General features: G+C 51.2%; 2 protein-coding genes across 5 annotated transcripts in view; one reads left to right on the forward strand and one right to left on the reverse strand.

The window, feature by feature from the left end:
* Positions 1-504: 504 nt before the first annotated feature.
* Positions 505-5,471, reverse strand: gdpgp1 (GDP-D-glucose phosphorylase 1). Its single transcript, XM_072492720.1, has one exon. The coding sequence runs from the start codon at positions 5,346-5,348 to the stop codon at positions 4,209-4,211; it is 1,140 nt and encodes a 379-aa protein (XP_072348821.1). The 5' UTR covers positions 5,349-5,471; the 3' UTR covers positions 505-4,208.
* A 16-nt stretch (positions 5,472-5,487) lies between these two features.
* LOC140404332 (tubulin polyglutamylase ttll6-like) overlaps positions 5,488-19,991 on the forward strand; it is a 144,193-nt gene continuing 129,689 nt past the window's right edge. For 3 of the 4 annotated variants that reach the window (XM_072492715.1, XM_072492718.1, XM_072492719.1), the window contains exons 1-3: positions 5,488-5,826; positions 9,921-10,076; positions 12,570-12,875. In XM_072492715.1, coding sequence (XP_072348816.1) covers positions 5,666-5,826; positions 9,921-10,076; positions 12,570-12,875 — 623 coding nt within the window. In that variant the 5' untranslated portion in view covers positions 5,488-5,665. The remainder of the gene's footprint in view (positions 5,827-9,920; positions 10,077-12,569; positions 12,876-19,991) is intronic. The other variant, XM_072492717.1, reaches the window with a different exon arrangement.

The raw sequence follows: 19,991 nt of genomic DNA on the forward strand, positions 1-19,991 counted from the left end.
CGGAGTCTGCACGTCCTCCCCGTGTCTGCGTGGGTTTCCTCCGGGTGCTCCGGTTTCCTCCCACAGTCCAAAGATGTGCGGGTTAGGTGAATTGGCCAATGATAAATTGCCCTTTATGTCCAAATTGCCCTTGGTGTTGGGTGGAGGTGTTGAGTTTGGGTAGGGTGCTCTTTCCAAGAGCTGGTGCAGACTCGGGGGGCCGAATGGCCTCCTTCTGCACTGTAAATTCAATGATAATCTATGATTAATTAATATAGGACAAAGGTTCGGCACAACATCGTGGGCCGAAGGGCCTGTTCTGTGCTGTATTTTCTATAAAATCTTTGGGTTGTGGGGGCGAAACCCACGCAGACACGGGGAGAATGTGCAAACTCCACACGGACAGTGACCCAGAGCCGGGATCGAACCTGGGACCTCGGCGTCATGAGGCAGCAATGCTAACCCACTGCGCCACCATGCTGCCCATTCACTCAGTTTTATAAACTCTAACTATATAATAAGCAATTGTAGCAGTAAACATCAGTTCATTTAATTTCACATAAATTTTAGAACATCATACAGAAAAGTGCGATTGAAGGTACCCAGTCCGACTACATTTTGATTCCTTCAATATTTTTCAAGTATTCATCCAGTTTCCTGGTCAATGTTGCGGTAGATTCTTTGGTCTTTCAGGTTAGACTTTAAACCAGGTCTTTTCTCAGGTGGGGGTAAAACTGTCCACACCCACTGTTGAAGACGAGCAGGAGCGATCTCCCAAATCTCCTGAGCTATTATTGAACATGCAGTAAATATCACAACGGACGAGCAGACCAATAGCGGAGTGTTGTTTCTGGGCATCTCCGCTGTGAAAAGTGGCAGCTGCGTTTCCTACATTGCAACAATGCCCACAATTTAAAAGTACTTCATCTGCTGTAAAATGCTCCGCGATGTCCTGAGGTGGCGAAGCGCACCGTGGAAAAGCAGGTCTTGCTTTCAAGGTCCCGCTGGTGGAATGTATTCCACATCCGAACACCATCGGACAGGAATTTTCTTTCTAATTGTCCATCATTGTTGTTTTCTCACGTTGCAAAAACTTAATGTGACACCAAACAGAAATCAGTGATTCAACAGATTGCGCAATAGTTTAGAGTCACATTTTGAAAACAAAGTTAACACGAGCCTTCCTTCCTCTGTGGAAGATCGGAACGATTCATCTCTTCTGAAAACAGTTTGTAACATCGATGTTGAAGCACAATTTTCCAAACAAGATCCAAATGTCACTCAGTGTACCTCGCTTTTTTAGAGTCACGGCAAAAAGTTATTATACATAGGGAAGCCTCAACAGGTGGAGCATAGTGCTCATCTTCTCGAACACAGAATTCCCTCTTTCCCTCCACACTGATTCATGCTGGGAATCGGTTTCTCAACTTCAGGCTGTGCTTCACTCACAACTGACCACTCAAGCAGGAGCTTAAATCATATCGCGAGGCTGTTCAACGATGGGGAGCAGGATCACCGTAATGCTGAGCTCATCCAGCCTCCACCCATCAGATGTCCACATGCTTGTCTTTTCCAAAAGAGGTCAATAGATTAGATGAAAAACTAAGAGGTCCTTCACGATTTCTGTCCTTGGTAAGCATTTAGCCACCGAAGCACCACATATGTCTTGATCATTTAAAGAAAATGGCACACTTGAGCTTAAACCCAAAACATTCAAAATAAACGTAATCACAAAGGGTCCAGCCAGTATTTTGCTACTTTCCCCATAGTCCAGAAGGAGGTTGGCACATCAATGGAGTGAGAAACAGGATGAAAGGGTCGGGAGCAAAATATCATGGATGCTGAACTACCTGAAATAAAAACAGAAAATACTGGAAATATTTGGCAGGTCTTGGGAGTGTTTGTGCATCTATATTCAGGAGTCAAGAAGAACGAGAGGTGATCTCAGGATTCTGAAGGGGCTTCAAAAGGAGGTTATTTTGCCCTTGCTGGGATATCTAGAACACGAGGCAACAGTCCCAGGACGAGGGGCCATTTAGGACCGAGATCCCGTCACTCAAGGGTTGTGATTCTTTGGATTTCTCTACCCCAGAGGGTTGGCGATGCTCCATTGTTGAATATATTTAAGGCTGAGATCGTCAGATTTTGGTCATTCAGGGAATCAAAAGAACAGTGAGAAAGTGGATTTGAGACATGATCATATTGAATGATGGAGCAGACTCATGGGGACATATAGTCTGTTCTTGCTGTTAACAGAGTTGAGGTTCCAGATTTATTTCTCTTGGCAGATGCTGAATGTTTTCGGTATCTTCTGCTTCTATTTCACATTTCCGTCAGCTATAGTATTTAAGTGTGACGTTGCCGTCTGGCTATGTCCAGAGCTGGTGAGAATAGCATCTGTGCAAGATTGGTGCAAATGAGAAGACAATGTAACAATTGCTGCCTTTTAAAGCTGTTCATTATTAGGCGATAGCCAAGATGGGCTTGATCAAAGTCTTCCTTGGATATTTTAATTGTCTTTCAGATACTTATTTTTGACGAATTGACCTGAAGTTTCTACTTTTTATGCTGTTAGTCAAATATCTGAAGAAATTACACCGCGTTGGATGAGGTGTAAATAGACTTTTACGGTTTACTCTTGTTTTAGTGAGCACCTGATCAATTTTCCAATCCAGTCTACGTTTTTCTACAAAGGCAAACTACTGTGGATGCTGGAGATCTGAAATAAAATCAAAAAGTGCTGGAAAAACTCAGCAGATCTGGGCAGCAACTGTGGGAGAAAGTGCATTCCAATAAGACTCTTCTTTGGAACACTGAAGGAGCAGTTTTCATTTCCAGACTAGACATGCACCGTAGTCATCAAATGAATAGATTCATTTTAGATTTAAAATGCACCTTATACATCATAGAATCCCTACAGTTCAGAAGGTGGCCATTCAGCCAATCAGGTCTGTACCGGCCCTCTGAAACAGCACCCTACCGAGGTGCAGACCACACACCATCCTCGTCACCCCAAATAGGGACAGTTTAGCATGGCCAATCCACCTAACCTGCACATCTTTGGACTGTGGGAGGAAACCCATGCAGACACGGGGAGAAAGTGCAAACTCCACACTCTCACCCGAGACCGGAATTGAAGCCGGGTTCCTGGCTCTGGTGAGGTAGCAGTGTCACTGTGCGTCCCAAACCAACAGTGATTTAAAATGCATCTTGGAGAACAAATGAATGGTCATAGAATCGTGGAATCCATACAGTACAGAAGGAGGCCATTCGGTCCATCAAGCCCACACCCACCCCCCTCCCCGAAGGAGCACCCCACACAGACCCTATCACCGTAACCCCACTTTGGACTGTAATAGTGATTTATTACAGATTTAAAATGCACCATAAACAAATGAATAGTGATTTCTTTTAGATTTAAATTGCACCTCGAAAACGTGATCTATTCCAGCTTCAAATGCATCTTAGACAACAAATGAATGGCCATAGAACCCCTGCAGTACAGAAGGAGGCCATTCAGCTCATCAATCCTCCACCCCCATGAAGTAGCACCCCAGCCAGGCCCACACCCCAATACCGTAACCCCAGCGAAGCTTTTCTCTTGGACATGAAAAGCAACTTAGCATGGCCGATCCACCCAAGTTGTACACAATAATAATCTTTATTATTGGCACAAGTAGGCTTACATTAACACTGCAATGAAGTTACTGTGAAAAGCCCCTAGTCGCCATACTCCAGCGCCTGTTCGGGTATAATGAGGGAGAATTTAGACTGTCCAATTCACCTAACAGCACGTCTTTCGGGACTTGTGGGACGAAACCGGAGCGCCCGGAGAAAACCCACGCAGACTCCGCACAGAGAGTGACCCAAGCCGGGAATTGGAGCGGAGTCCCTGGCGCTGTGAAGCAGCAGTGCTAACCAGTGTGCTACCTCTTTGGACTGATAGTGATTCATTTTAGATTTAAAATGCACCTCGGACAAAGTGATGTATTCTAGCTTCAAATCAGACCAACAAATGGATCATGTTGGATGCTGGGCCAAGAGGTCGCAGGATCTCTGCAAAGTAGTCAGGTCAATAATGGATTAGCGAGGAGAGCCTCTGGATATTTGCACAGTAACTTCATTGCAGTGTTAATGCAAGCCTATTTGTGACAATAATAAAGATTATTATGCACATTGCGGAGGGAGAAACAGCGTTAGAGAAAGATCCGATGCAACGAGCTGCGATTTTACTCCTTCAGCATCTGGCTGACTTCCTCCAGGAGTTGGGAGAATTGCTCCTCGGGCAATAGGTGGGAGCCGAGGGCGTCCAGCACCCGGGCCTCGGTCAGGCTGCGGTAGTCCTGGGGGTTGTAGACGGGCAGGTGGCCGGCCAGCTCGCACAGAGCCACGGCGAAGGGCTGGCCGAGCGGCTTGGGGCCGAAGCGGGCGGCGCGGGGCCAGAGGACGGCGCGGACGCCGAGGCGGCAGGCGGGCCGGGCGGGCGGCAGGCCGGGCGGGCAGCCCCGGCACAGGAAGAGGTTGTGGGCCAGCGAGCGGCGCAGCAGCAGCGCGCACAGGGCGTGCAGGGTGAGGGCGGCCCGCGCCAGGTCGCCGCCGTCCGTGTAGAGGAGCAGGCCGCGGCCGGGCGGCTCGCTCAGCAGGTGGACGGGGAGGAAGCGGCGGCCTCCGGCCGCGGGGGGCGCCAGCAGCGGGCGGCTGGGCGCCGACTCCAGCCCCAGGCTCTGGCCCAGGTAGTAGGCGTGCAGGTGCAGGTGGTTGACCGAGGCCGCGGCGCCCAGGCTGTTGAAGCCGAGCCGCAGGCCGGGGTCCGCGCTCAGGAAGAGCAGCTCCAGGGCCCGCATCGCGGCCTCGCGGGTCAGCAGCTGGGGCAGGCCGCGGGCCGCCTCGGGCAGCAGCAGGACGTGGCCCCGCTCCAGGGGGCTGACATTGATGACCAGCACGGCCTCAGCCTGGGCCTCAGCCCCGGCCTCAGCCCCGGCCTCCCGGCGGAGCCGGAACACCACCTCCCGCGCCGGGATGCGGGTGAAGTTGAAGCGCTCGGGCTCGAAGGGCTGCCGCAGGCTGCGGATGTCCTGCGGCGGCCGCCGCTCGGTGGCCCGCTGCGGGTTGAGCTGCGCCAGGAAGCGCCGCGGGCCCGGCAGCCGGCGGCTGGGCAGCCCGGCGCTGGGCAGGCGGTAGCGGAAGCAGCCGGCGGACATCCGCTGGTCCCAGGCCGAGCGCAGTGCCGCGTCGAAGCGCGAGCCCGCGGCGCCCCCCCAGCGGACCCCGCTCCGGATCAGGTCCCGCTCCGAGTAGCTGAAGACCGGGGCCTGGGCCCAGGGCAAGGCCGGGCCCCCATCCGGGTCCTCCTCCCTGGGCGCCGCCATCTTGCTTTGACGTCAGCGCCAACCCACGGCCCGTTTCCATGGTTCCCGGAGGCTGCCCGCCCTCCACCTGAACCGCCCGCTCCTGTGGGAAAGCGAGGCGGCAAATCCCGAATAAAAGCTGAACAAAGACCATTCAATAAAAAATATTCCAATCCCCCCGTTATTATTATCCTGGTTTGTCGCCGGCCAGCCAATGAGAAATAAAGATTCCACCGGCCAATCGAATCGCGGTCTCTTCAGCCAATCAGCGCACGAGTGGCCTCCTCCCAGCCAATGGGTGCCGACCGAGTGACTTACAGCCAATAATCGGCGACCGGATGTCACTATGCGGCCAATCAGCATCACGCGAGTCGGCCGGCCAATGGGAGGGCTGGGCCCCCAACCAATCAGCGCGGACAGCAGGTTGTCATGGTGACAATGCCGCCAGAGCCCTGTGCGCTGCCTGGCCGGGCGGGCGGGCGCCAGGTGAGTGCGTGAGGTAGGAGGCCGGGGCAGCGGGGAGAGAGCGGGGGGCAAGGATCTACCCGTCGGGCGCCGCTCGGTGCGGGGAGCCGGGGCCCACCGCGACCTTTCCCCACCGCTCCGCTCGGCCTGTCCGGCCCGCTGCTGTCCCCTCGCAACGGGAGGCGGCCTTAGCAACGGGCCGGCCCGCCCACACCCTGTGCCGGTTAAACTGGTTAGCCTAGTTAAACTGGTCAGCCGGGTTAGTTAAATCCAGTAAACCCGCATTGACCAATGCATGATTGTTCCGGACCCCCCTGGAGTCTGTGTTGTTGGTGCTATACAAATGCAAGTTGTTGTTGTATTGGATCATAGGGGGCGGGGGTACAGGATCCCCTACCGTTGTATTTGTAATATAAAGTACCCAATTCTTTTTTTCCCAATTAAGGGGCAATTTAGCGTGGCCAATCCACCTACCCTGCACATCTTTGGGTTGTGGGGGTGAGACCCACGCAGACACGGGGAGAATGTGCAAAGTCCACACGGACAGTGACCCGGGGCCGGGGTCGAACCTGGGACCTCGCCGCCGTGAGGCAGCAGTGCTAACCGCCGCTTACCCATTAAAACATCCGGATAAAAACAAATCATCGCGGGAGAAGGGAGCTGACGTTCCGATTCTGGATTACTCTCAATCAGAGCTGGCGAACCAGGTTAAAGCAGCCGCCCAGGTTCTGGGGTTCATTTCCCGCTCTGGGGGCACAGGTAGAATTGGAAAACACCACTTCGCAATTTGCGGATGATACGAAACTCAGAGCTATTGTGAACTGTGTGGAGGCGAGTGACAAGCAAACTTGATCCAGTGGAATGGGTGGACAGGTGAAATTTAGAGAATGAAATGAACTGAAATCAAATTCACTTATTGTCACAAGTAGGCTTCAAATGAAGTTACTGTGAAAAGCCCCTAGTCGCCACATTCCGGTGCCTGTTCGGGGAGGCTGGTACGGGAATTGAACCGTGCGGCTGGCCTGCCTTGGTCTGCTTTCAAAGCCAGCGATTTAGCCCTGTGCTAAACCAGCCCAGGTGATTTACTTTAGTCAAAAGGACCGAGGAGATATAAAGGGTACAGTTGTAAAGGGCTGCAGAGTGACCTGGGTATTTATGTGACCAGTCATTGACGGTGGCAGGGAGAGTTGTTCATAAGGCTCATAAGTAAAGAGACAGGAAGGTATGATTAATCTCTATAAATCACTGGATCAGCTTCAGCTCGAAATTGTGTCCAGTTCTGGACACTGCACTTTTAATAAAGATGTAAGGGCATTCGAGAGGGCACAGAAATGGTTCCAAAGATGAGGAATTTCAGTTACGTGGATAGATTGGAGAAGTTGGGGCTGGTTCTTGGAGAAGACAAGACTAGGAGGAGATTTGCTAGGGTTGTTCAAATCTTGAGGGGTCTAAACCGAGAGGAGAATTAGTTCCCGTTGGTGCAAAGATTGGCAACCAGAGAACACCCATTTAAGTTGGGAAAAGAAGTAACAGCGCCATGAGCAAAGTGTCTTTTACACAGTGATTGTTTAGGGTCTGGAATGCACTGTCCTGAGGACAGATTCAATCAAGGCCTTCAAAAGAGAAATTTGAAAGGCTACAAGAAAAGGAGGGGTTGGGAGTGGGACCAGATGAGTTGCTTTTGCAGAGAGAGAGAGCACAAACATGATGGACCCAACTGGCTGTAACCATTCTGGGGTAGGCTGGAATGGGGTTGAAGTCGCCATCAGATGATCTCATTGAATGACGGAGCAGGTCCGAGGGACCGAATGGCCTACTCTTGCTCCTAATTCATTTGTAGAAAGATAAAGAACTAGGAGGTTATAGCTGTGACGAAAGGTGGAACAGGCTCTGTTTCCTCCAGAAAAGGGAAGGCTCAGATCTTTGCAATTAGGATAGGACTCTGTGGGATCGATAGAGAAATATTTCTACTTGTGAGGCACTCGGAGACGTAGGGCTGTAAACAGAAGATAGTGACTTAAAAGCCAATTAGAAATTTGGGAGAAATGTCTTTACCAAGGGAGTAGTTTGAAAGGGGAACTCACCTCAACTATTCTTCGTTGTAGGAAATAGCATAGAAACATTAAAGGATCACAACCATTCCAGCCTTTGGTTTGGTATCAAAATGATTGCCTGCTAACCCTCCCATAAAGTGCCTTGGAATGTTCTATCATGTTAACAGTGTTTTAGAAATGCATTAGTTTGAATTATTCTCCATAGTATGATTTTGCTGAGGTTTAAATGTGCATAGCTATCCTTCCCCCAGAACTCAATAGTTTTTAGAAAAACAATAGAAAATCAATAGAATCTTGTGTCCTGCTCAAAACCTTATGTAAACAGCCCTCTGTAAACCGTAACTAGAAGTTTGTGTGATAGAAGCTTGGAGAATTCATCCATGATTTACTCTTCTTAGTCTGTTGTATTTATCTTTGACGATTGTCTTTACCAAATCAGAGTGCCACTCTCTGGGGGGTATGGGCATGAGCGCACATCCTGTCGATCACTGATGCATCATGCTGGTAGAACCTCCTGCTGAGACGACACTCATAATAGAGCTCCTGAACAACAGCCATTAGTAAATCCAAATTGCTGGTGCTTTGGTCAAGTGAACATTAGCATAGAGTTCCTACAGTGACGAAGGAGGCCCTTCTGCCCATCGAGTCTGCACCGACCCTCTGAAAGAGCACCTTACGTAGGCCCACTCCCCCGCCCTATCCCTGTAACCCCACCTAACCTGCACATCTTTGGACACTAAGGGGCAGTTTATCCTGGCTAATCCACCTAACATTTTTGGACTGTGGGAGGAAACCGGAGCACCCGGAGGAAACCCATGCAGACACGGAGCGAATGTGGAAACTCCACATAGACAGTCACCCGAGGCTGGAATTGAACCCGGGTCCTCCCATGCTGTGAGGCAGCAGTGCTAACCACTGTGCTGCAGAGGGACAATGTTACTGGTGTCGTTCCGAGGGCTGGAGTAATGCTGTAGGAGTTCAAATCCCTTCACTGCAACTGGGGAATTTAGATTGAATTAATTATTTAAATCTGGAATGGAAAGCTAGTTTCAGTGATACTGACAATGAAACTATCAGATTGTCGTAAAGTTCACTCATTTTTTGGGGCGAAAATCTGCTGCCCTTACCTGGTCTGGTCTACATGTAACTCCAGACCAATGGCAATGTGGTTGACTCTTAAATGACCTCTGAAATGGCAAGATTTTGAGAGCAATTAGGGATGGGCAATAAATGCTAGCCTTGCCAGTGGAGCTCAAATCCTTGGTGGCATAGTCTCATAAGGGGTCTGAGATGAGAATAAATGTCTTCATTCGCGGTAGCACAGTGGTTAGCACTGTTGCTTCACAGCACCAGGGTCCCAGGTTCGATTCCCGACTTGAGTCACTGTCTGTGCGGAGTATGCACGCTCTCCACGTGTCTGCGTGGGTTTCCTCCAAGTGCTCCGGTTTCCTCCCACAGTCCAAAGATGTGCGGGTTAGGTGGATTGGCCGTGATAAATTGCCCCATAGTGTCCAAACGTTAGGTGGGGTTACTGGGATATGGTGGAGGTGTGGGCTTAGGTAGGGTACTCTCTCGGGGGCCAGCGTAGACTTGATGGGTCGAATGGCCTCCTGCACTGTAAATTCTATGATGATTCTAAGATTCAGAAGGGTGTGAATTTCTGGAATTGTCTTTCTCAGAGTGCTGCACATTGAGTATTTTCAAGGCTGAGATTGATCAATTTTTTGGATACTAAAGGAATGGAGGGCTATGGGGTTAGTGCAGGAAGCTGAAGTTGATCTTATTGAATGATGAAGAAGGCTCGAGGGACCATATGGGCTGTTCCTGCTCCTGTTTCTTACTCAAGTCACAGTGGCCTTGTGATCGCAAATACAATGTTAAAAAGAACTGCCAATGTTCATGTGAGGTTTGAAATTGCTGGAAATAGACAGAGGTCAATTAGTCTGTGGTGAGAGCGGCAAAAGTTATTGTTTTGGATGCAGTCCTTGTTAAAAGATTTTAGTTGAGTTAGAGGGAGTAGGAAGCTGAGTGTCCCCACTATAGCATCCATCTATCTGTGTTGTTTTTTATCAAGTTGTTCTGGCTGCTGCAGAAACATCACAACACGAACGGAAGATACAAGTTTGAAACAAAATGCTCCAAATCTCTGTCGCAGATCGGAAAGGGGAAAAGACAGATTAACTTATCAGGAGCAAGAGGAAAGATCCTTCATTGGAAGTGCAAAAGGTAGGTGAGTTCCTTAATGGGATTGATAAGGGCACGGTAGCACAGTGATTAGCACTGTTGCTTCACAGCGCCAGGGATCCAGGTTCGCTTCCCAGCTTGGGTCACTGTCTGTGCGGAGTCTGCACGTTCTCCCCGTGTCTGTGTGGGTTTGCTCCGGGTGCTCCAGTTTCTTCCCACAAGTCCCGAAAGACGTGCTGTTAGGTGAATTGGACATTCTGAATTCTCCCTCAGTGTCCCCGAACAGGCGCCGGAATGTGGCGTCTAGGGAATTTTCACAGTAACTTTGTTGCAGTGTTAATGTAAGCCTACATGTGACAATAATAAAGATTTTTAAAAATGTTTTTGATTGGGTTTTGTACAAATTATAAATATACCTCGCAAAACAAAACACATAGGATCTCGGAAATATAACTGGAAGGGGGGGATCTTTCCTCCCCTCTCTTCTATTCCCTCCTTTTTACAGATCATCTAACTGGGGTGGAACGCCTCTAATGCTTTTTAGATTATTTTGTGCAGTTGCCTCGGCATCTCGGCCATTGCTCGTTTCTCCTTCCCATTGTTCATCGCATTCTCTCGCCGTGCTGTGGTTGCTGCCACTGTTGTCTTCCCCTGTGCTCTCCTCCCGTTTTTGTTCTCTTATTTCCTCCCCCTTCTGGCTCCCTTTTTTTCTTCTCTACCCCCCCCCCCCCCCCCCCCCCCCCCCCACCCTCCTTCACTGCTGCCCCCCATTCCTTTTTGCTGGGTTTTGCTATCTCACCTTGCTCCCCCCCGCCAATGAATTGCCCAAATGTTTAGAGTCTAGATGGTGAATGATGGTAATCACACAGATCACCATAGAACATCTGATGCTGTCCCTCCTCACTCTATATTAATTTGAAGGGGGAGCCTGGCAGTGATGAATTCAAGTATCAACAGCCCAAAGGGACCCTGGGAGCTGTGATACTGTATAAAGATGCTGTTTATCCAGTAAGCTGTGATACTATATCTCCAGTAAGTACTGATGTGGTAGTACCTGCGTGCTATGAGATTGGGTTCAATCATGCAGAGATCCTTCAGTGTGATTTGGACAAGTTGAGTGAGTGGACAAATGAATGGCAGATGCAGTATAATTTGGATAAATGTGACGTTATCCACTTTGGTAGCAAAAGCAAGAAGGCAGACTATTATCTGAATGGCCATGATTAAGGAGAGGGGAATGTGCAACGAGACCTGGGTGTCCTCGTACTCCAGTCACTGAAGGTAAACATGCAAGTACAGCAGGCGGTAAAGAAGGCAAATGGCATGCTGCCATTCATAACAAGAGGATTTGAGTACTGGAGCAGGGATTTGTTGCTGCAATTATACAGGGCCTTGGTGAGGCCACACCTGCAGTATTGTGAGCAGTTTTGGTCTCCTTATCTGAGGAAGGTTGTTCTTGCTCTGGAGGGAGTGCAGCGAAGGTTTACCAGACTGATTCCTGGGATGGCGGGACTGACGTATGAGGAAAGATTGAATCGATTAGGATTGTATTCACTGGAGTTCAGAAGAATGAGGGGGGATCTCATAGAAACTGATAAAATTCAAACAGGACTGGACAGGATTGATGCAGGAAGGATTTTCCCGATGGTGTATCCAGAACCAGGGGTCACAGTCTGAGGATACGGGGTAGACCATTTAGGACAGAAATGAGGAGAAAAGTCTTCACCCAGAGAGTGGTGAACCTGTGGAATTCGTTACCACAGGAAGTAGTTGAGTCCAAACATTGTATGTTTTCAAGAAGCAGTTAGATATAGCACTTAGGGCGAAAGAGATCGAAGGATTTGGGAGGAAAGCAGGATTAGGCTATTGAGTTGGATGATCAGCCATGATCATAATGAATGGCAGAGCAGGCTCGAAAGGCCTCCTCCTGTCCTATTTTATCAATGTTGGCTTTGCTGGCTAGGCCAGCATTTATTGCACATCCTTAATTGTCCCTTGAGAAGGTGGGGGTGATCCATCTTCCTGAGCTGCTGCAGTCCATGTGATGTAGGTACACCCAGGGAGGGAATTCCAGGATTTTGACCCAGCGACAGATGGAGCGGGAACATGAGTATCATTGAAAGTCAGGATGGTGTGTGATTTTGAGGGAAACCTGCAAATGGTGATCTGCCTATCTGCCCACTGATCTTGTCCTAGTTGGTGGAGCATGTGGGTTTGGAAAACTCAATGATATAATTCTTGAAACTTTTGAAAGGACTTTGTGAGAAGTTGAAAAGATACCAGCTGAGGACAAGTTGGAGCTCTGTAAATCTCCCCCAACATGACACGCCGTCCTGATATCACTGTTCCACAAATGTCTCCAATTGAGGAGTCGGCACATGGGGCAGGCTGCTATATCCCGACTGAATTTGAACAATGACAGCGTTAACAGGCCCAACCAAGCCACTATGCCAGCCAGCTAAATTATTTTTGTTGTCAGTCAATCTGAAACAGAGGATGCTTTCCTAACTCCCTTTCAACCAATCTCTACATCTCACAGAATGAATGCTTCTGGGGGTGGGAGTGATTCTGAGGAAGAGTCCGCTGATGAGGAAGCAGAGAATGAGGAGGAGAGTGCAGTTGAGGAGTCTGACGACGAAAATGAACCAGTTCAAAAACAACCGAGTGCCCTGAAAAGGAATGTAGCAACGAGAGAGTCGGTGCCGCACGTGAAACAGAGTAAACTGGGGGGAGACCGTGAGGGACTTCACAAACAAGAGCTGATAATATCCAACCACAAACCCGAGGGAAGCATCAATGCCATTAAAGATGAAATGTTCAAGAGGAAAAAGAGGAGGAGGCGAAGGTAAAACCAGGAGTGAACCTTTACGGCCCTCATCATGGCTCATATAATTTTAACATTGCTGTCTCAATCCTTCCTCAGCTATTCCCAAGTGTATCTCACACTGACCAGTGTACCTCACTCCCTCACACTGACCAGTGTACCTCACTCCCTCATACTGACCAGTGTACCTCACTCCCTCACACTGACCAGTGTATCTCACTCCCTCACACTGACCAGTGTACCTCACTCCCTCACACTGACCAGTGTACCTCACTCCCTCATACCGACCAGTGTACCTCACTCCCTCACACTGACCAGTGTACCTCACTCCCTCACACTGACCAGTGTACCTCACTCCCTCACACTGACCAGTGTACCTCACTCCCTCACACTGACCAGTGTACCTCACTCCCTCATACTGACCAGTGTACCTCACTCCCTCACACTGACCAGTGTACCTCACTCCCTCACACTGACCAGTGTATCTCACTCCCTCACACTGACCAGTGTACCTCACTCCCTCACACTGACCAGTGTACCTCACTCCCTCATACTGACCAGTGTACCTCACTCCCTCACACTGACCAGTGTACCTCACTCCCTCACACTGACCAGTGTACCTCACTCCCTCACACTGACCAGTGTACCTCACTCCCTCACACTGACCAGTGTATCTCACCCCTCACACTGACCAGTGTACCTCACTCCCTCACACTGACCAGTGTACCTCACTCCCTCACACTGACCAGTGTATCTCACTCCCTCACACTGACCAGTGTACCTCACTCCCTCACACTGACCAGTGTATCTCACCCCTCACACTGACCAGTGTATCTCACTCCCTCACACTGACCAGTGTACCTCACTCCCTCACACTGACCAGTGTACCTCACTCCCTCACACTGACCAGTGTACCTCACTCCCTCACACTGACCAGTGTACCTCACTCCCTCACATTGACCAGTGTACCTCACTCCCTCATACTGACCAGTGTACCTCACTCCCTCACACTGACCAGTGTACCTCACTCCCTCACACTGACCAGTGTACCTCACTCCCTCACATTGACCAGTGTACCTCACTCCCTCACACTGACCAGTGTACCTCACTCCCTCACACTGACCAGTGTACCTCACTCCCTCACACTGACCAGTGTACCTCACTCCCTCACACTGACCAGTGTACCTCACTCCCTCACACTGACCAGTGTATCTCACTCCCTCACACTGACCAGTGTACCTCACTCCCTCACACTGACCAGTGTATCTCACTCCCTCACACTGACCAGTGTATCTCACTCCCTCACACTGACCAGTGTACCTCACTCCCTCACACTGACCAGTGTACCTCACTCCCTCACACTGACCAGTGTATCTCACTCCCTCACACTGACCAGTGTACCTCACTCCCTCACACTGACCAGTGTACCTCACTCCCTCACACTGACCAGTGTATCTCACTCCCTCACACTGACCAGTGTACCTCACTCCCTCACACTGACCAGTGTATCTCACTCCCTCACACTGACCAGTGTACCTCACTCCCTCACACTGACCAGTGTACCTCACTCCCTCACACTGACCAGTGTACCTCACTCCCTCACACTGACCAGTGTACCTCACTCCCTCACACTGACCAGTGTACCTCACTCCCGCACACTGACCAGTGTACCTCACTCCCGCACACTGACCAGTGTACCTCACTCCCTCACACTGACCAGTGTACCTCACTCCCTCACACTGACCAGTGTACCTCACTCCCTCACACTGACCAGTGTACCTCACTCCCGCACACTGACCAGTGTACCTCACTCCCTCACACTGACCAGTGTACCTCACTCCCTCACACTGACCAGTGTATCTCACTCCCTCACACTGACCAGTGTATCTCACTTCCTCACACTGACCAGTGTACCTCACTCCCTCACACTGACCAGTGTATCTCACTCCCTCACACTGACCAGTGTACCTCACTCCCGCACACTGACCAGTGTACCTCACTCCCTCACACTGACCAGTGTACCTCACTCCCTCACACTGACCAGTGTACCTCACTCCCTCACACTGACCAGTGTACCTCACTCCCTCACACTGACCAGTGTACCTCACTCCCTCACACTGACCAGTGTACCTCACTCCCTCACACTGACCAGTGTATCTCACTCCCTCACACTGACCAGTGTATCTCACTTCCTCACACTGACCAGTGTACCTCACTCCCGCACACTGACCAGTGTACCTCACTCCCTCACACTGACCACTGTACCTCCCTCACACTGACCAGTGTACCTCACTCCCTCACACTGACCAGTGTATCTCACTCCCTCACACTGAACAGTGTATCTCACTCCCTCACACTGACCAGTGTATCTCACCCCCTCACACTGACCAGTATACCTCACTCCCTCACACTGACCAGTGTACCTCACTCCCTCACACTGACCAGTGTATCTCACTCCCTCACACTGACCAGTGTACCTCACTCCCTCACATTGACCAGTGTACCTCACTCCCTCACACTGACCAGTGTACCTCACTCCCTCACACTGACCAGTGTACCTCACTCCCTCACACTGACCAGTGTACCTCACTCCCTCACACTGACCAGTGTACCTCACTCCCTCACACTGACCAGTGTACCTCACTCCCTCACACTGACCAGTGTATCTCACTCCCTCACACTGACCAGTGTACCTCACTCCCTCACACTGACCAGTGTACCTCACTCCCTCACACTGACCAGTGTACCTCACTCCCTCACACTGACCAGTGTATCTCACTCACTCACACTGACCAGTGTATCTCACTCCCTCACACTGACCAGTGTATCTCACTCACTCACACTGACCAGTGTACCTCACTCCCTCACACTGACCAGTGTACCTCACTCCCTCACACTGACCAGTGTATCTCACTCCCTCACACTGACCAGTGTATCTCACTCCCTCACACTGACCAGTGTATCTCACTCCCTCACACTGACCAGTGTATCTCACTCCCTCACACTGACCAGTGTACCTCACTCCCTCACACTGACCAGTGTACCTCACTCCCTCACACTGACCAGTGTACCTCACTCCCTTACACTGACCAGTGTACCTCACTCCCTCACACTGACCAGTGTATCTCATTCCCTCACTCTGACCAGTGTACCTCGCCCCCCCACACTGACCAGTGTATCTCACTCCCTCACACTGACCAGTGTATCTCACTCCCTCACACTGACCAGTGTACCTCCCTGACACTGACCAATGTATCTCACTCCCTCACACTGACCAGTGTACCTCACTCCCTCACACTGACCAGTGTACCTCACTCCCTCACACTGACCAGTGTACCTCACTCCCTCACACTGACCAGTGTACCTCACTCCCTCACACTGACCAGTGTAGCTCACTCCCACACACTGACCAGTGTACCTCACTCCCTCACACTGACCAGTGTACCTCACTCCCTCACACTGACCAGTGTACCTCACTCCCTCACACTGGCCAGTGTATCTCACTCCCTCACACTGACCAGTGTATCTCACTCCCTCACACTGACCAGTGTTCCTCACTCCCTCACACTGACCAGTGTACCTCCCTCACACTGACCAGTGTATCTCACTCCCTCACACTGACCAGTGTACCTCACTCCCTCACACTGAACAGTGTACCTCACTCCCTCACAATGACCAGTGTACCTCACTCCCTCACACTGACCAGTGTACCTCCCTCACACTGACCAGTGTATCTCACTCCCTCACACTGACCGGTGTACCTCACTCCCTCACACTGACCGGTGTACCTCACTCCCTCACACTGACCAGTGTACCTCACTCCCTCACACTGACCAGTGTACCTCACTCCCTCACACTGACCAGTGTATCTCACTCCCTCACACTGACCAGTGTACCTCCCTCACACTGACCAGTGTATCTCACTCCCTCACACTGACCAGTGTACCTCACTCCCTCACACTGACCAGTGTACCTCACTCCCTCACACTGACCAGTGTATCTCACTCCCTCACACCGACCAGTGTACCTCACTCCCTCACACTGAACAGTGTACCTCACTCCCTCACAATGACCAGTGTACCTCACTCCCTCACACTGACCAGTGTACCTCCCTGACACTGACCAATGTATCTCACTCCCTCACACTGACCAGTGTACCTCACTCCCTCACACTGACCAGTGTACCTCACTCCCTCACACTGACAAGTGTAGCTCATTCCCACACACTGACCAGTGTACCTCACTCCCTCACACTGACCAGTGTACCTCACTCCCTCACACTGACCAGTGTACCTCACTCCCTCACACTGGCCAGTGTACCTCACTCCCTCACACTGACCAGTGTGTCTCACTCCCTCACACTGACCAGTGTATCTCACTCCCTCACACTGACCAGTGTATCTCACTCCCTCACACTGACCAGTGTACCTTACTCCCTCACAATGACCAGTGTTCCTCACTCCCTCACACTGACCAGTGTACCTCCCTCACACTGACCAGTGTATCTCACTCCCTCACACTGACCAGTGTACCTCACTCCCTCACACTGACCAGTGTACCTCACTCCCTCACAATGACCAGTGTACCTCACTCCCTCACACTGACCAGTGTACCTCCCTCACACTGACCAGTGTATCTCACTCCCTCACACTGACCGGTGTACCTCACTCCCTCACACTGACCAGTGTACCTCACTCCCTCACACTGACCAGTGTACCTCACTCCCTCACACTGACCAGTGTATCTTACTCCCTCACACTGACCAGTGTATCTCACTCCCTCACACTGACCAGTGTACCTCACTTCCTCACAATGACCAGTGTACCTCACTCCCTCACACTGACCAGTGTACCTCACTCCCTCACACTGACCAGTGTATCTCACTCCCTCACACTGACCAGTGTACCTCACTCCCTCACACTGACCAGTGTATCTCACTCCCTCACACTGACCAGTGTATCTCACTCACACTGACCAGTGTACCTGCCTCACACTGACCAGTGTACCTCACTCCCGCACACTGACCAGTGTACCTCACTCCCTCACACTGACCAGTGTACCTCACTCCCTCACACTGACCAGTGTACCTCACTCCCTCACACTGACCAGTGTACCTCACTCACTCACACTGAACAGTGTACCTCACTCCCTCACACTGACCAGTGTATCTCACTCCCTCACACTGACCAGTGTACCTCACTCCCTCACACTGACCAGTGTACCTCACTCCCTCACACTGACCAGTGTACCTCACTCCCTCACACTGACCAGTGTACCTCACTCCCTCACACTGACCAGTGTACCTCTCTCCCTCACACTGACCAGTGTACCTCACTCCCTCACACTGACCAGTGTACCTCACTCCCTCACACTGACCAGTGTACCTCACTCCCTCACAATGACCAGTGTACCTCACTCCCTCACACTGACCAGTGTACCTCCCTCACACTGACCAGTGTATCTCACTCCCTCACACTGACCGGTGTACCTCACTCCCTCACACTGACCAGTGTACCTCACTCCCTCACACTGACCAGTGTACCTCACTCCCTCACACTGACCAGTGTATCTTACTCCCTCACACTGACCAGTGTATCTCACTCCCTCACACTGACCAGTGTACCTCACTTCCTCACAATGACCAGTGTACCTCACTCCCTCACACTGACCAGTGTACCTCACTCCCTCACACTGACCAGTGTATCTCACTCCCTCACACTGACCAGTGTACCTCACTCCCTCACACTGACCAGTGTATCTCACTCCCTCACACTGACCAGTGTATCTCACTCACACTGACCAGTGTACCTGCCTCACACTGACCAGTGTACCTCACTCCCGCACACTGACCAGTGTACCTCACTCCCTCACACTGACCAGTGTACCTCACTCCCTCACACTGACCAGTGTACCTCACTCCCTCACACTGACCAGTGTACCTCACTCCCTCACACTGACCAGTGTATCTCACTCCCTCACACTGACCAGTGTACCTCACTCCCTCACACTGACCAGTGTACCTCACTCCCTCACACTGACCAGTGTACCTCACTCCCTCACACTGACCAGTGTACCTCACTCCCTCACACTGACCAGTGTACCTCACTCCCTCACACTGACCAGTGTACCTCTCTCCCTCACACTGACCAGTGTACCTCACTCCCTCACACTGACCAGTGTACCTCACTCCCTCACATTGACCAGTGGATTTCACTCCTCCACACTGACCAGTGTACCTCACTCCCGCACACTGACCAGTGTACCTCACTCCCTCACACTGACCAGTGTACCTCACTCCCTCACACTGACCAGTGTACCTCACTCCCGCACACTGACCAGTGTACCTCACTCCCGCACACTGACCAGTGTACCTCACTCCCTCACACTGACCAGTGTACCTCACTCCCTCACACTGACCAGTGTACCTCACTCCCTCACACTGACCAGTGTACCTCACTCCCTGACACTGACCAGTGTACCCCACTCCCTCACACTGACCAGTGTACCTCACTCCCTCACACTGACCAGTGTATCTCCCTCCCTCACACTGACCAGTGTACCTCACTCCCTCACACTGACCAGTGTATCTCACTACCTCACACTTACCAGTGTACCTCACTCTCTCACACTGACCAGTGTACCTCACTCCCCCACACTGACCAGTGTACCTCACTCCCTCACACTGACCAGTGTACCTCACTCCCTCACACTGACCAGTGTACCTCACTCCCTCACACTGACCAGTGTACATCCCTCACACTGACCAGTGTACCTCACTCCCTCACACTGACCAGTGTACCTCCCTCACACTGACCAGTGTACCTCACTCCCTCACACTGACCAGTGCATCTCACTCCCCCACACTGACCAGTGTACCTCCCTCACACTGACCAGTGTACCTCACTGCCTCACACTGACCAGTGTACCTCACTCCCTCACACTGACCAGTGTACCTCACTCCCTCACACTGACCAGTGCACTTCACTCCCTCACACTGACCAGTGTACCTCACTCCCTCACACTGACCAGTGCACTTCACTCCCTCACACTGACCAGTGTACCTCACTCCCTCACACTGACCAGTGTATCTCACTCCCTCACACTAACCAATGTATCTCACTCCCTCACACTGACCAG

The sequence above is a fragment of the Scyliorhinus torazame genome, chromosome 30 (genome assembly GCF_047496885.1).
Source record: "Scyliorhinus torazame isolate Kashiwa2021f chromosome 30, sScyTor2.1, whole genome shotgun sequence".
Classification (NCBI taxonomy): Eukaryota; Metazoa; Chordata; class Chondrichthyes; order Carcharhiniformes; family Scyliorhinidae; genus Scyliorhinus; species Scyliorhinus torazame.

Coding starts and splice junctions, on each gene's coding strand:
- gdpgp1 (XM_072492720.1), bottom strand. CDS start 5,348: ATGGCGGCGCCCAGGGAGGAGGACCCGGATGGGGGCCCGGCCTTGCCC.